We start from the raw sequence: 17,788 nt of genomic DNA on the forward strand, positions 1-17,788 counted from the left end.
TGCCTCCTACCTGCCATGGCCCCTCCCGACCCCCCAATGAAGCGATCTAAGCAGTATGCCGTCAAGAAGTTGCCGCAGTTGTTGTACAGTCAACGTTTGGAGCTCATTCGTCTTGTTGAGAGGGGAGAGAAGTTTTCAAAGCTGGTGAGTTTGGGAAGAATAAGTGCAGAGAGGTTCTAAGTTCTTCCCAATACCACCCCACTCCATTCACTTAAGCAATTTCATCATAGGATTAAGGTGAGATCCCTTAACATTACTTATTTCTATTAAATACATGCACTGATTATTCCTAAATTTGTATGTTTGTGTTTGATGGTGCCTAGATAGGTGTAGGTAGGGTGCTGTGGGGGGTGGTTGGCCAAAGTCCAGACCCAAATTCATTTTTCACATGAGTTATTATTTATAAACCACGGAATTTGTAAATCGCGGCAGTGGTCCAGACCCAAATTGCCGCGATTTATGAGGATTGAGTGTATATATATATATCTATCTATCTATCTATCTATTGCCAGACGCCTCAATCCCGTTTGGGGTGGCCACAAACAAATCGCCTCCAAGTCGCCCTGTCCCCCGCCATTTCACTCCCCTGCTCCCAACTCACACCCCCCTCTCTCATATACCTCTCCACCCCATCTCTCCATCTCATCCTCGGCCTCCCCCTCCCTCTTTCCCCCTCCACCTCACTCACATACACTCTCTTCGTCAGTCTTTGACCCTCCATCCTCTCCACATGGCCAAACCACCTCAGTGTGTTCCTCATAACACTTCCTATCACATCCACATCAACACCACAACGCTCCTTTATATCTTCATTCGTCAGCCTGTCTCTCCATGTGACTCCACAGGCTCCTCTTAAATAACTCATTTATATATATATATGTATGTGTGTGTGTATATATCATATTAAATCTCTTTCGGAGAGCCTCGAAGGGCCCGATACCTCTCCTGGGCCCCAGCCAAATGGGCAGATTTGCATTGCCACGTGGAATGTGAGAGGTGCGAATGAGGAAAGCAAGAGTCTGGAAGTAGTAAATGTGTTCAAGAGTGTAAGATATGCCGTGATGGCACTGTATGAAACAAAGATGAAAGGGTGTGAAGTGGAGGAGCGGGAAGGTGTAAAATGTGTAAGGTCAAGCATGAATGGATGAGGAAGATGCAAGGAAGGAGTTGCTTTGTTGATGAGTGAAGTGTGGCAAATATGTCAGCTCAAGATGTATGTATGTCAAGTTCAAGACTGACAATGTGAAATAGGCAGTGATTGTAGCGTACGAGCCGTATGATGACAGGTGACAGAGAAAGACGGGTTTTGGAATGAGCTGGATGAAGTAGTAGAAATGCCCAGGAGTTGTAAAGTGTTTGTAATGGGCAACATGAATGAGAGAGTAGGCACTGGTCCTGTGAATGATATAATAGGTAATAATGGAATACCAGGTGAGAATGATAATGGGAAGCAACTGAAGGACATGTGTCAGGAAAGGAGGTTGTGCATTTGTAATTCTTATTTCAAACGCAAAGATGCACATAATTATACATGGTATGGAGGGAATGGAGACTGTGTTGAAAGGAGCCTGACTGATTATGTGTTCGTAGAGAAATCGATGTTGGGAAGTGTCTCTCATACGAGGGTAGTGAGAGGACGATGTGGAGGTTTGTCAGATCATATGATTGTGGTATGCAAGATCAAGCTGAGAGGAGTGAGATGGACCAAGAGAGACAGGAGCAGTTAGGGAGGGAGACTGAAAACTGAGATGCTTAAGATCAAAGAAATGGCAGATAAATACAGGGCAAAAGTAGGGGAGGAGTTAGAATCAGTGAACTGGAGTGAAATGGACCTGGACAGCTTGGGGAATACATATAGGGATTGCTGAATCAGGAATGCTAAAGCGATGAGTGGTGTGGCAACAATAACAACAAAGAAGAAAGGTACAGCATGGTGGGATGAAGTTAAGAGAGCAGTGGAGGAAAAGTGGAAGAGGTGGCTAGAGTGGATACAGGACAGGAGTTCAGTTGAAATAAGAAATGAATTTACTAAGAGCAAGAAGTACGAAAAGAGACTAGTAAAGAGGAAAAAGAAGGAGGTAAATGATGATCTTGGAAGAAAAATGAATGCAAATTACTCTGAAAATAGGAAGTTACTCTGGAAAGGTGTGTGGAAATGTAGAAGTGACAGTGAAAAAAAATGTCAAAGTGTGAAGGATGTTAGTGGTAGATTATTAACCCACGAGGATGAAGCAAGGAACAGAAGGAAAGAACATTTTGAAAATCTGATGAATGGGAATGGAAAGAGCAAAGCAACTGTTAACATGATTGGTTTTGGGGGTGTACAGAGAAGGCATGCAGTGCCAGGAAACATGACACTTGCAGAGGTGGAGAACGCTGTGAAGTGGCTGAAAAATGGGAAAGCAGCTGGGGTTGATGAGGTGTATGCAGAGATGATTAAGTGTTGTGGAGAGAGAGGAATGAAGTGCTTGTTGGATATGTAAGAAGGCATGGGCAAGTGAAACTGTGCCAGAAGAGTGGAAAAAGGCAGTGATTGTACCCCTGTGCAAAAATAAAGGTGAGTGCAGGAATCATCGTAGCATAAGTCTACAGTATTGAGTGTTGTAGGGAAGGTACACTGAAGAATTGTTATAGAGAAAGTACGTGAGATATCAGCAGTCTTAGTGAATGACAAACAGGGTGGCTTTAGGAGTAGCAGAGGATGCATGAATCAAATACTTGCAGTGAGACAGATAATGGAGAAGCCTTGTAAGAAGGATTATAAGGTGTTTGTGGCATTTATGGATTTGGAAAAAGCATACGACAAAGCAGACAGAGAAGGATTGTGGAAGGTTTTGCACATGTATGGTATATATGGTAAGCTGCTAGGTGCCATCAAGAGCTTTTATGATAGTAGTGAGGCATGTGTAAGGGTAAATGGGCACCTAAGTGAATGGTTCACGATTAATGTGGGCGTGCAGCAAGGTTGTGTGTTGTCCCAGTGGTTGTTCAATATATAAATACTGTATATAGTGCTGCTGTCGGGTGTCTGCCCTTTCCTCTCCTCCATCCTTCTTTCCTTCCATTCTCTTCTTTCTTCCTTTCCTTCATTCTTTCCGTGTCCTTCTGCCTACGGGTAACTTTACACTCCCTCTTCTGTCTTTCTTTCCTTCATTCTTTCCTCTTTCTTCTGCCTGTGGGTGACTCTACACTGAATGACAAGCCAAATGGTTTCCTGTACTTCAGGAACCCATTTATTACACTGGGTGGTAACCATATAACCAAATTTTGGTGCCTGGTGGTTCAGTGGGTAAGTGTTGCACTCCAATCGGATTGAGCCGGTGAATGTTTATATCCAAGGAGTGGTCGGGGTTGATTGCTCATGGAATGCCACTCAGGAATTAGTGAGGCTGGTCACTCTCATCTTAAATGTTGGGACCAACTGCCTAGCCCCGGGATCCTAAGCTCCTCATGGGGCAATGTAGGATTGGATGATGGAATGGATGGATGGATATATATATATATATACTATATACAGTACTCACTCCAAACACGTTTGTAATATAAAAGCAGTGATGACAGTGTTCACCAATCCAAATGATGTACTGAGCAAGTAGGTAATATTCTGTATCATTTTGGCCATCCAGGAACCTGTGACTTGTAGGCCTACTGTGTAATTACACTAGTAAAATCATCAAATATAAGTCTGGAAAAAATCAAGCTTAGTAAACTGCACCCTAAAATGACAATGTTCACCCCAACTATGGCTAAAACACATTAATCTAAGTCTAAAAACAGTTTATAAATCAATCCAAACACACAATTTTAGTCTTAAATATCACCAAATTGGTAAAAAAAAAATCAAAGCCCATCGTTAAACCAGGGTTTGGCCATCGTTAGGTGGGGTACGGTGATATTTCTACCCTCATTGTTAGGCCGGGGTATCGCATCTAGGGGTATCGTATATCGAGGTATTATATATACAATATATATATATATATATATATACTGTATATATACATATAATATATATACATATGGGGTGGTGAGAGAAGTAAAAACACGAGTAATAGGGAGAGAGATGGTGTTGGTCATGAATGGAATATCTCAAATTTGTTGAATGATGCAGTGCTACTTGTAAATACTGGACAAGAGCTTGGTAAACTAGCACAGAGTTTTGTAGATGTCTATGAGCATCGTGCCTTGAGAGTAAGTGCAGAAAAGAGTGGTGATGGTTATTGAGAAAGGTGACTCCCAATGTGGTTACAATGAATGGTGAGAGACTGGAATTGGTGAGAGAAGTCAAATAACTGGGTACAGCGATAGAAAAGAGAGGAAAATGTGCAAAAGAGGTGGAAAGCAGAGTGACACAGGGAAGAAAAGTAGCTGGTGCTATGAAGGCCTTGACAAGAAACAGAGGCTTGAGTGTTGCAGCCGCACGAGGCTTACATGATGGAGTGTTAGTGCAAATTTTAACATACAGAACTGACTATGATGTGGCATGAAAATGAAAAGTCAAGAGTAAGAAGAGTGAAGATGGGACTGCTGAGGAATGTATATGGAGTACAGACAGTGGATACAATACAGAATAATATGATTCATGAAAGATGCGGAGTGAGGAGGTCTGTGGCCACCAGAATCAAAGTGTGTACCAAGATGGTATGGTCATGTGGAGAGACTGAATGACAATAGAGTGGTGAAAAAGGTATATCTGAGTGAATCTGAAGGAGGGAGGAGGCAAGGTAAGCCAAGAAGAAGGTGGAGGGATATGGTGGATGAGTATGTGAGGAAGAGAGGTATGGAAGTTGGTGTGGCTAAGGGACTGACAAGAGATTGAGCTGGCTGGATGAATTCTGTGAGGAGAAACACACGACCATGGATTTGACACCCCTTTTTAGCGTGACAGCATCCGGACTGGCTCTGTCAGATAGGTATATGTGAAGCTACAGAACGTGGTGAATTTTTTTTTTGGCCCATCAGACGAACCCAGAATTTCAAGGGCTTGAATGATGAGTGAATAGAAGTGTGGCTCATTAAGCTGAGCAAATGTTGGCTGTCTGGACACTGCTACTCCTCACCCTGCCCTGGGGTGGGAATGGAGTTCTGGATGATGATGATGATGATGACGATATATAAAAGGAATTGAGGGGCAGAGTGAAAAACATCCTCTAAGCTCTAGCATTGTGTTGCTTGAAAGGAGTGTTAATAAAACAGGTTTTACATTGTAACTTTTCTTAGATGTGTATAAAAGCAATAAATATGTGAATATGGCACCCACGCACAAGATTATGAAGACTTTTCATACAGCTACATTGCCAGGGAAGGTGATGAAGCAATGTGATTCTTTGCTGAAGCTGCTGCAGATTACACACATACAAAGTGTACAGCAAATGCAAGCTGACTTGTTTATGGAATATTCCATAAGTGTAATTACACTTCTGCATCTGAGTATAACATTTCAGTTTTTATGTTTCTCTGCAATATGATATGCTAACTACTTTATGGCCCATGTATAAGACTAATACAACACCTACAGCTAAACCAACCATGAGGACTGCATATCACATGAGAATCGAAGCTGAGGAAAGGCATGACAGCACAGCATTGGTTGAAAGTATTATGAGGCCTTGTCCGAGCGTTGCACCACATTGGGCCATTGTACACTAATACTGTACACTCACACAGGCAGTCCTCACTATAAGTATGGGACGAGTTCTAAAATATCACAACTGTCTACAAACATGTGATGCCATAAAGTGGGAGATAAGAGCAAATCAACATCCTAAGTATCAATGGAATGTTCCCTGGCAATTTTTCCTTATTTCACTAAGGATTTAACATTTATACAGGATTTCAAAAAAATAACTACTTATGACAAGGACTACATGTACTTAAAATGTTTACCATTTTTGCAATATGGCATCAAAACTCATTATTTCATTGACAGGACCAGTTCAAACTGCTCAACCAAAACTCATTCTACTGATACTATCATCTTCCAATCTAATTTTTTTTTTTTTAAATAAAGTTTTCATACAATTCATATGAAGTTTTCTTTACCTTTTTTTTTCTCTAACTAAAACCTAGTGTATATATCTAACCTACTAAAACTTTTACCCTATCTGTTTTCTGATTCCTCTATCACTTGAATCAAGCCTCTCATTGTCCATAACTCTCACACATATTGTTAATAAATCCACGAACACTTTCAAACGTTACGGACATATAGGAAAGACCATTCATGTTAACACATATATACGGTTAGCTAAACTGATAGGTAATGTTAATGACTACATAGGATTCTCAAGACTTCATCTGACTGTTCGATAATTTAAGATATGGACCCCAAATCTATATACCTAAACTGGTAAAGACATGGCTTAGTTATACATCATTCAAGGGAAAGCAAAGGCACACCTTTATCCTACACACTACAGGAGATTAGGCATGTCACGACTTCACCATTACAGTAGTGAATGCAGTACCGTATATGCCGAGCTTCTGGGACTGAGACCAGTTATGGGACACCAAAACTAACATCACTGGGAGACGTCAAAATGAACATTGGTGAAATAATCAAGTAACTGTAATAAACTCTATTTCACTAACCATCAACAATGAAAAGTATCAAATTACTGCACTTCAAATACTAAACCTCTTACCAGCAGACTCATCAACTGGACAAATCTGATACACTTAACTGCATACAGGATGATATGTAACAAACCCATGATAATCAGCCTACAACCAGCACTTCCAGCATGAGGACAAGTTACATCACCAGTAAGGCTAACATTCACTTCTTAATAATATTCATGCTTTGACCTTTTCTGTAAGTGCACCTTTATGCAATAGTTTAGCCAATGCAGTTAATTTGCTTTGAGTTTTAATCCTGATTTAAGTTTTTCACTGCTGTTGGTACATCTGGATATTTCATTCAGACTCACATTGCATAATTCTGTTCTGCTAAGAGAAGTTCTAGCAGTCAAAGGAAAAAACATTCATTCATCATCTAATCCTGTGTTGCCCCATGAGGAGCGTAGGAGCCTGGGGCTAGGCAAGTTGGTCCTGACATTTAAGGTGAGAATTACCACCCTCACTCATCCCTGAGTGGCATTAGGTGAGCAATAACCCCTAACCACCCACTGGGAGAAAAAATAAAATAAAAATAAAAATAAACTCATGCAATCCTTTTGCTATTGTTGGTGCACCTAGGCATGTTATTCAGGCTAATGCCAGCTCTGAGAAATCCACCACAGCTAAAGGGTCAAACATTCAATACATGATATTCCATAGATAAAACTTGAATGTGAACACTTAAGTGATATATAATGTCACTGCTTCTACAATATATCTGATTATGGTACTGATACACGGATATCGAGCATACTTGTTTCTTCCTTAATCGTTCAAGGAAATCTAAACTTTGTAAAAACTAGGCTACAGCATACATCAGTGGAAGATTATTGTGCAATATCACTATACTTGACTAGAGCTCCCATTGCTATTCTGAAAAAATTGATTAGTCAACATTACCATAGCGATGAACTACTTCATCAAACACATCAGCTAGGCAAGTAGTATGCTTATTTTCCTTGTATTGAAATCATCAGATTCTAAAAACTGTTAGAAGAAGTTATTTACAAATATGAGACAAAAACAAGATTTACAGGAAGCCAGTTTTACATGGCTGAATGATGTTTGGGCTTTGTTGTAGAGAGCTACTGATTTCTGGTTAGTCAGTTTTTGCATGAGGGGTGGCAATGACAAACTAATGTGGGCCAACCACCAACATACATAAAAATGCTTCTACAAAGGGACTAAACAGCTTTGTGCAAGAGTTCTAAGGCAATTATGATGGGCAAATAAAGTTATGTCAAAGTTTATCACATTGCTCCTCGGAGGCTCAAAGTAGAGTCTCCCCAAAGAGAAGTTGGCACTTGTGCTGCACTACTATACTGATATAGCACCAAGGTAGCATATTATTCAATAATATGAACATAAAATGACCTGATCTACTCATTAAATTGTATAGTGTCCAAAGTACTTAACTGTTTTGGTCCAGCATTGTCTGAATTCATTCAGGTAAATCATAATGATTATAAAAATGTGCTACCACTGCCTATGTCAAAGTAACAAATCATTAAAAGGGTCTAGCTGCCTTATTCTAAGGAATATTTTGTTCCTTACAGGATCAACCTAAGTAATACTCAATTAAATGGAAAGGTAGAGGTGAGTGGCCTCAGTAGCATGGCAAAGTACCAAGAGACTGTGGGGAGACCCTGGCCAGTACAGTATGGACACGTAAGGGTATAGTAACAGGTTCACTGAGCTAACTTCATGTAACAACTGAAGCTTCAGATTGGTATCCCTGTATAACCCATCCCCAAACATATGATGTTGCAAACTACAGACGATTGTGATTCCTAATGCATAACGGTACAACATTACTATAAAGTGCAGTTACACATATCAGAAACTACTATCTGTTAATCTAAAATAAATTATATGGCTTTCTGAAAGCATGTCTAACATTTAACAATAAAGTACTTGCTTTAAGCATAAAACTGATGACTTTATAACATAAAATACATACTTTGACATACTGGAAACACTTTGTGCCACATTAAAGTGCTATAATCACTATGCAGTATGATAACCATCACTGAGAGCAACAAAAAGACCAAACCAACATCTTTACATTTGAGCATTCCCAAGTTGAATGAAACACTGGTGCTGTAATAAGGTCCACTACAAGACTGAACCTTCACCTCAGAGGGAGGGCTAAAGGAAGAATTAGCCTCCGCATGCTAACAAAGTATGAACACGGAAGGTGTGTCTGTTGTGGGAGCACTGCACGTGAAAGATGAAGTATTGTAATGGGTATGTCTGTGTGTGTTGGAGTACAGTATTAAAATGAACCAACAGGATGTAAACATATGCTAGCTTGTGAAAACTTATTATAATGTACCAGCTCCCACTCTAAATGTCTGTCATAGTTTGAGTTTCAAACCTAACTCATGGGGATCCACTGTAAGAAATACAAACCACTAATTATACAGTATTCTGAATTACTTAGTCCTATTAGGCCACAGATTAGCTCTTTTACACTATAGCACTTGATTGCTTGAGAATATAGATATTAATGATGGAATTCAATGGCAAGACTATGAGCCTTCATCTATACTGTATATGTCTACAGGTATATATACAGTATATATATATATATATATATATATATATATATATATATATATATATATATAAAAGGGCACATAGTTTTTTCATATACTTAAAAAGATCAACAACAGAATACTAAGACTTAACTGTAACATAACTTTTCATTACAAAAAAAAAAAAAAAAAAAAAAAAAAAAAAAAAAAAGAGGGGGGGGGGGGGGGCCAAGTTGGAATGTGCTAAGTACCCTGGGAAAACTAAAGAAAACGTATAGAATATAATAGGTCAACCAAAATCAGACGATGGTGATGTATGACCACAACCATCTTGTGCTATACCTACAACTAACATTTAGCACACACATGAGACACATCAGTGTGTCAGAGATGCTCAAGAGAGAGGAGACATATAAGGGTCCTTAAAACTTTCAGAAAACAGAAGGAAAAAAAAAAAAATCCTGGTACAGACTGAAATGAAAAAAAGAAAATATGAATACTGTAATAATTTAACTGAGGGTAAAGATGAAAAAAGGAAAATGTGAATACTGTAAAAATCTAACAAAGAATAAAGATGAAAGAGTAGTGTAGCATGCAGCCAAAGAAAGAATAAAAAATAATGGAGTAAACCAGAAAAATATATTCACAAACATCTTACATGCTAAATCCTGGATACCCCCTTAAATATTACTTAATCCTTCCCCACTTCCTTTAGGTCCTGCAGATGCTTCCTTCCTGGACTTAAGTGGTTCATTTGGAGACGCTAATGGTTGAGGTGGATAAGGTAAGAGGTGGATATGACTGAGATGGAAGTGGATATCACAGTGGATGTGTAAACTATGAATAATAAGTAACAAGGTGGTTATATGGTATGGTGATGGATGAGGAAAAATGGACACAGGAGATGGGATGAGTAGGGAAGTGGATATGGCTAAGATGCAAGGGGGTATTACAATGAATGATTTAAATAAGAATGACAAGTAACAACAACTGATGAGCTGGGAAGGGAGGTGGATGATAGTTGATCTGTTGTTGGATGAGGCCAAATGGGCACAGAGGATTGAATGAGTCAAGAGATGGCTATGAGTGAGGTCAATGAGTTGCAAGTGGGTGTCACAATGGATGATCTAAATAAAAGTAACACACGACAAAGACTAAACAGAGGCGTATGACACGATGTAAAGCTGGGTGAGGAAAACTGGACATAAAGAATTGGATGGGTAGGGAAAAGGCCTAGTCTAACCTAGCTAGTCTTGATAGGCTAGGAGTGGCTGTGGCAGGGTTGGACCTTCTCATCTAGAAAGGTTGGAGGCAGGAAATATGAATAAGGCTAGGGGGCAGGGTCCTAAATTCGCTTGGCTCATCTAGAGAGGTTGGAGGTTGAGGTGGCAGAGGTGGATGAAATGGGCGGGGAAGTGTCAGATGTGGTGTCATCATCGGGGGGAGCCAACTGGTAAAGGGGTGCACCACACATGACAGCTACAGCCGCATCCTCACGCTCCATCCCACGCAGCTCCCTCACAAGTGATCCTGGAGGTAATTAAGGGGTCTCATATATATATATATATATATATATATATATATATATATATATATATATATATATATATATATATATACAGTACATAGAGATATATATAGATAGATATTATTTATTTATTTATTTATTTATATAATGTATAGGCCTGTATTCTCATTACCTTGGAAAGCTTCTTGGCATCTCCTTCTTTGCAATTTACTTTCCATACTACACTTTTTAAGTTTCTTACATACCATTTACATCTTTTCAATAATGGCATAGTTTGCATCAACAGCATACATATAATTCTTTTTGTGCCATATCAAGCAATGGATTGGTCAGAAAGACATAATAGGGAGCCTCCTTAACCAACAAGATTATGACCTACAGTGACTCATTACAATCATTCATTCACCATCTAATCCTGTGTTGCCCCATGAGGAGCGTAGAGCCCGGGGCTAGGCAAGTTGGTCCTGACAATTTAGATCAGGGTGACCAGCCTCACTCATCCCTGAGTGGCAGGGTGACCAGCCTCACTCATCCCTGAGTGGCATTATATGAGCAATAAACCCCAACCATCCCTTGGATATAAACCTGCATGGGCTCAATCTGACTTCAGCACCTAAATTACTCACTAAACCACCAGATGCCATAATTTGGTTGTACAGTATGCTTACCACCCAGCATAGTAAATGGTTTCTTGGTGTACGGGAAACCATTTAGCTTGTTACTCACTGTAGAGTCATCCACAGGCAGAAGGAAGAGGAAAGATTTAAGGAAAGAAAGACAGAAGAAGGAGTAAAGAGTCATCTGGAGGCAGAAGGAAGAGGAAAGAATGAAGTAAAGAAAGACAGAAGAGGAAGGAAAGAAAGAAGAAAGGAAGAGAGAAAAGAGCAGTCACCCAAGAGCAGCACTGCATTGAGTGAGTGGATGATGAATGCCCCCATCTACCACTAGGACTTATTACTTGGAAAGAAAATGCAAAGTGTGAGAACTACCATCAGCATGCACAGCAAAGTGGGCCATTTATTCAGGCCCCTTGAAATTCTGCCTCCAAGAAGTCAACAAGTACAGTACAACCATTAACAATTTCCATTCAATTATATATGTCTTTTTTATCTCAGTCCTAATGTCACCAGATGATTTTATTCAATACAAGGGAGACTTCTTCATTTTTAGGGGTTAGATATTGCCTTCAATAACCTCTTCACTATGAGTAAAGCTTTTCTAAGCAGAATAAAACCGTTTCGTGGCAGGAAGAATAAACTACAGTACGGTATAAGAGATGTCCTCAGACTGAAGGGTTAATGGTATCCTTTTCATCAATATCTGTACTGTATTCTATCTTGCTATCTGTAACTTACCTACTTCACACAACAATTTACTTTTTCCCACAACATGCAGAGATAATTTACAGAGAGAATATACACAGAGAGAGAATGAATCTAGGTATGGTGCTGAAATAATGGAATTATGAACATCAATATTTTTTTTTTTTCTTCCTCTTCTTTTCTATGCAAGGAAGAAGGAACTAAAGGTGAAACCTCGCAATGATGTTCCCTCCAAGAAAAATAAAAAACAAGATAACAGAGAGCCAAGTTCAGGATCTATTTATATGCTGCTAAGAATGTTGGAAGTCGGTGAGGCTAAGGGACTGACCAGTGATCGAACTGGCTGGATGGATATTATGAGAAGTGCATGATCAGGGATTTGGCACCCCTTTTTAACTTGGCAGTGTCCAGACTGACTCTATCAGATACATTTATGTGAAGCTACAGAATATGGTGAATGTTCCTGGTGTATCAGATACAGCCAAGATTCCAGGGGCTTGAATGGTGAGCAAATGAAGGAGTGGCCCATGGATTGGGCAAATTTGGGCTGTCTGGACACTGCTACTCCTCACCCTGCCCTAGGGTGGGAAAGGAGGTCTGGATTATGATGATGATGATCAATAAATTTTAAAAATGCAATGGAATATGGGTGAGAAAACTAAAGCAAATTATGAGTAATGGTTAAGCAGACAAAACTGCCTGCTCTACTCATGGAATTCTGGGTTAGTATTTTCAAACGTATTTACAGTTGATTCTGTACTCTTCTTGCCTTGTCTTTCCTGCTAGGCAAATATATAAACCTAAGACAATCTTCTTCTTGAATCCAACATATGCTTTTGTAGGAGGACCAAAGAAGATGGAAACAAACAGTACAGTTCTTTCCTTGTCCTTCCTGGGAAAAAAAATCACCATTATGACAAGGAACTGATTGTATGTTTGTTCAGAATCTGGCCCAAGATCCAATATGCAGCTATAATTCATCCACCTTAACTTGGTAGAGATTCTGAACCCTTTGCAGCTTATTCCTTAGCTCAAAGGCAGAATGAGACAACAGTACAACTCTACATTCTAATCATGCCATTTCTCTGTGACCAGCATCATATTCTTGTGTTAATCTCTTGCTACAGCTCAGCATTCAAGATGGAGAGATGGCAATTTTAGTCCAAGCTGAAGTGGACAGACCTTAGTAGTGGGTAACATTAAATCTAAACTATACAATGGATGGTTTTCTTAATTACCCAGTGTGGCAGTAGGAGATTGGCCCCAGGAATGGAGAAGTGTGGCAGTTGGTGAGCGAGAGGTTCCAGCTTGGGTGTCAAGGGAAGGCAGCAGCTGCTGTAGGCCCAGCTTCACTGCCAGAACACACCTACAGTATACAAAAACATATATTAATGTTAAACACTATTTCAAACCTCACTAACAAGTATAGGCACCCTCTGTTATATGATATTTCACTCTGATGACCTTCAACTTTTAACACTCCTTTTCCAGTATGTGACTGGCAAGTTCTCAATTAAATGATTGCCATGGTGGAGAAACATCATGACTTACTGCAATAGCCCACCATCAAAACAAGCATCACCTTGAGTCAAAATGTGCCACAATTATCCCAAATATGGTCTGTGCTTTACAGTTCCGAATAAGAATACATAGTCCTTAAGTTTAAAGTGACAAAAATTTAGTGAAGTGTGTGAACAGTAAGGCAACAGCAGTGAACAAATAGCCACTGGATGGCAACTGAGCATGGAACAGCCAACAACAACAAACCACAACATAAACAGTATAAATATTGACTGTATCACCCTAGTTCAAGGTTTTTCCATAACACATTAGTCTGTGCATATAATTTTTAAGCTTTAAAGTGGCAAAATTTAAGTGACATGTGTGAACAGTAATAATACAGAGCCAAGAAGTTTATCACTGGGTGGGAAATAACCCAAAACAATAGACCAAATTGCGATCACTTCAGGGTTGGATTGTGTATGATGACAATATCATGATTTCACCGCATTTTATAGGTGGTAGGTGGTGGCGACCATCATCCACTTACTTAATGTAGTGCTGCCTACTTCTTCCTCACCTTTATAATTCTGTCCCTGTGTCTGGCCTACTCTCTTCCTACTTCTCCCTTACCATCCAGCCTCATTTTACTACACTTCATTCCAATTCAGGTGGCTCTACAATGGGTGGCACGCCTAATGGCTTCCTGTAACCAAGGGAATCATTTACAAAGCTGGGTGGCAGCTATATAACCTAATAATAAGGTGCTGTGAGGCCTGCTAAGGTGTCCCTGCTAACTGGGTGGAGAGGCAAATGCATCATTCATTCAGGAACCAAACCTCCACACTTTTCCCTGTGCCTCACTGGCAAGGTGCTGTCAATGGCACAGGATGACCCTACAGGGGTGGCTGCCTCCTGTGGTTGATGGGTCTGCTCAGTCAGAATGACTGGAGTTGATCAACAACAGCCATGTTTTATACTCAATTTCGTTTTCTGCTGTAGTTTTTAGCAGCAGTACAAGTGTACTGTGGTACTTTATGTAGCTATGAAATTTAGGCAGGTTGAGACTGAACTCAGGCAGGGTTAGGTCAAGTCACATTAAAGTAACCTTGGCTATATCCCAGACATAACTCTACTGAACCTGTAACTGTATTATGCTTCCAGTATATGATAGTTCAACTGGCAATTTTCCCAAATGAATTCTACCCATAAATCAAGTACTGTCTGTAAAAGAAATGTACTGTATTGGTAGTCTGTTTTTTTCTCTGTAATTACTATACATACTTGCTACCTGCAAAACCAAAAGCAAGTCTTTACTACTTGCTTTACTTACATTAATACAAGTGTGCTGTAACTAACTGTTCGAGGATGGCTGGGACACTTGAATTTAATCTGGGTTCTACTGCATTTTAATGATAATCATCACTACTCAAAACAATATCTCTTGTTCTCAGGAATAATATTACTTGTAGCTGCAACAATGGGTTCAACTGAAAACAAATCCCAAGATTTGCAGATTAAAGTAGCCCCTCTCCTGCAGTTCTGCATCCTGCTTTCAGAGTATAAGAGGGGAAATGAGGCACATTTGTACAAGCAAGTAGCACAGCTGGCTAGCCTCTCCAACATCGTTCAACTGAGCCACAAATCATAGCATAAGAAAGCTCTACCTACAATCTCCCTTCCATCCTAAGCTGTAAGATGCATGAGAATGTATGCAACACAAGAGCTGGCCAATGTGGTTAACATATACCATATCACTACACGAGGTGAGGAGGGGTTTCAGTCCCCCATTTACACCTGATTTAGTGTAATCGAGACTGGCAGTGAAAGAAGGAATATATCTAATCTGATGTATATATGCAGATTATACTATACATGCTTACAAGAATGGTTCAGAGACTTGTGGATGTTAGTAAAAGATGATGTTTGAAAGTGAATGTATATAAGAGTAAAGTGATGGCTCTGTAAATTGATAGTTATGAAGCTTGAGGGTAACTTGTGGGGTCCAGATAAATGGTGGAAGAGTTTAAGTATCATGATGCACTGATGATCTACAAAAGATATTGTGTAAAAGGTCATAGCTAGTAAAGTGTCTCATGAAATAACTGTGACTGGGATAGAAAACTGAGTAAAGTGGGTGCATGACAGCTGCATGAGTACGTTAGCACCCACAATATCATACGGTTGTGAGACACTCAGAAGAGGAAATGGGTGAGTTTAGCAAACTGGACAGGACAGTAGTTATTAAGATAATCTGGCTTATATAAGAGGCATGGTACAGGGTGAGGCATGTGTAAGGTATGTAATGTAGGGTAACAGGAAGACAGGAGTAGGATGAGGGATGCAGTAATATGACAGTACCAGTCAGAGCCTCTAGGATGTGGAGGATCCATTAGGGCTGCCAAGCGCTGGACAGTGACAGTGCAAAGGCTGCTAACATGAACATCCCCACCTACCACCACACTTGACACCACCTGCAGGTACAAAAAACAGTGATAAATGGCTACATATAATGACAAAAGAAACTACATGCATTCTTGAGGCTCTTTAGTCCCTTCCTGCACTCACATATTCACTGGAGACTGAAGACAATATATGGATGAGCAACAGTAGCTCTTACTAGATATTTTATATTATAATGGTAGACAATCTCACTTATTCAATTCATCTTAAAAGTCAGATCAAAATTTCACTCAAGACATAACAGAAAAAAACAAAGGCAAATAATGCAGGCTAATTATTATTTTTTTCTCACTACAGATTATTTCCTTAATCCTCCATTCATCATTAATATAACCTTTTCATAAAAGGCTGACTCATGCAAGCATGGAACATTGCTTTAAAATGTGTGTGTAGCTATGTACTGTAGAATGGCAGATCAAAAACACTCTTACAGAGAAGATGATAAAATCAAAATAAATTAATCAATATTAAGCTAGCTTACTGCTTTTCCAGTTATCATGAATTTACAGAAAAAAAAAAAAAAATCAAAAATTCTAAAACTACAGCATACTGTATATAACTTACATCCTGTGAGCCAAAGCAGACTAACTGTGTGAAAGACTCCTCCCTTTCTGTGAGTGGGTTGAGAAGGGCGGCACGCATGCCTTGTGACAGCAGTGCTGAGTAAGTATCTGCAGGGGGCCAGGCATACACAGTTGTGGCGTGGGATGCCAGCTGCTCAGTACTCAGCACATGTTTCTCTAATACCAACCCAGGACACATCTCCACCAGAACCTGTACACCAATATAACATAAACTATCACCAATTACCCCAAAATGGAGGTAACTTTTTGATTTTCAACTCTTAATAATAATAATAATACCCCTTAATGATGGTAATAATAATATTGTACCTGTAATAATAATAGTCGTTTTCATTCGTTTTCCTTTTTTGAAGGCTCCAACATGCTTGCATGTGTTGGTCTTGGTCACCTAATGGCAGCTCTCCATGCTGCTCAATCTCTGGCAGCCTCCCTATTCAGTCCCTTAACTCTGAGGTCACTATGACCTCATCCCAGGTCTTTTTCAGTCTAACTCTCGTTACCCGACCCCCAACATTAACACTTCTCACTTTCTGTACCCAATTATCATCTCCCATCCTCTCCACATCCCCAAACCAACTCAATCTACCTTTCCTCATCACACCAAGAATACACTTCAGTCCCATCCTACCTCTCAACTCTTCCATCATAAACTTAGCCCCCTCCCCCCTCCCCCAGGCCTTGCACTCAAGGATGCACTGCACATCCACCTAATCATTGCCATTTCTGTATGTTTGTGCCTGTGAATATCCTCTTCCTTTACTAACCAGGTCTCAATACCATACAGCATTACACTCCTAACACATGCTGCATACAGAGATCCCTTAGCACAGAGAGTGAGCCCTCTCAATGTCAGGCGAGGCAACAGCTCCCTGAATTTCTTCCAATCACTTCTCACTCTAGCCACAGAGATAGCTCCTACTCTACCTCCAGCACATAATAAGTCTCCCTGATAACAAAACTCTATCACACACTCAAGAGACTCACCAACAAGTGTAATCCGTTTATGCCTGGCAATATCCACATGCTCTCCCACTCCCTGACACACCGCACACATGAAATCAGCATTATCTCACAGTCTACCTCTAATACCACTACATCTCTTATGCTCCCACTTGTCACAAACACTGCATATGATGGAATTACTTCCCTCGCCCTTGTAACAAATCCCACATGGCCACTCTCCCTCTTCTTTGACAGTACCACCCTGCCCTGGGTACCATCACTTTTGTTTTATCTGCA

General features: G+C 40.0%; 1 protein-coding gene across 3 annotated transcripts in view; it reads right to left on the reverse strand.

Moving 5' to 3' along the window:
• Positions 1-10,441: 10,441 nt before the first annotated feature.
• LOC145412251 (death-associated protein kinase dapk-1-like) overlaps positions 10,442-17,788 on the reverse strand; it is a 58,661-nt gene continuing 51,314 nt past the window's right edge. For all 3 annotated transcript variants that reach the window (XM_080282196.1, XM_080282195.1, XM_080282194.1), the window contains 4 exons: positions 16,530-16,739; positions 15,864-15,976; positions 13,241-13,368; positions 10,442-10,682 (listed from right to left, as the gene is read on the reverse strand). In XM_080282196.1, the coding sequence (XP_080138322.1) occupies positions 10,513-10,682; positions 13,241-13,368; positions 15,864-15,976; positions 16,530-16,739 (621 nt within the window). In that variant the 3' untranslated portion in view covers positions 10,442-10,512. The remainder of the gene's footprint in view (positions 10,683-13,240; positions 13,369-15,863; positions 15,977-16,529; positions 16,740-17,788) is intronic.

The sequence above is a fragment of the Coenobita brevimanus genome, chromosome 92, assembly GCF_032717465.1.
Source record: "Coenobita brevimanus isolate Jiangsu-jjx chromosome 92, ASM3271746v2, whole genome shotgun sequence".
Classification (NCBI taxonomy): domain Eukaryota; kingdom Metazoa; phylum Arthropoda; class Malacostraca; order Decapoda; family Coenobitidae; genus Coenobita; species Coenobita brevimanus.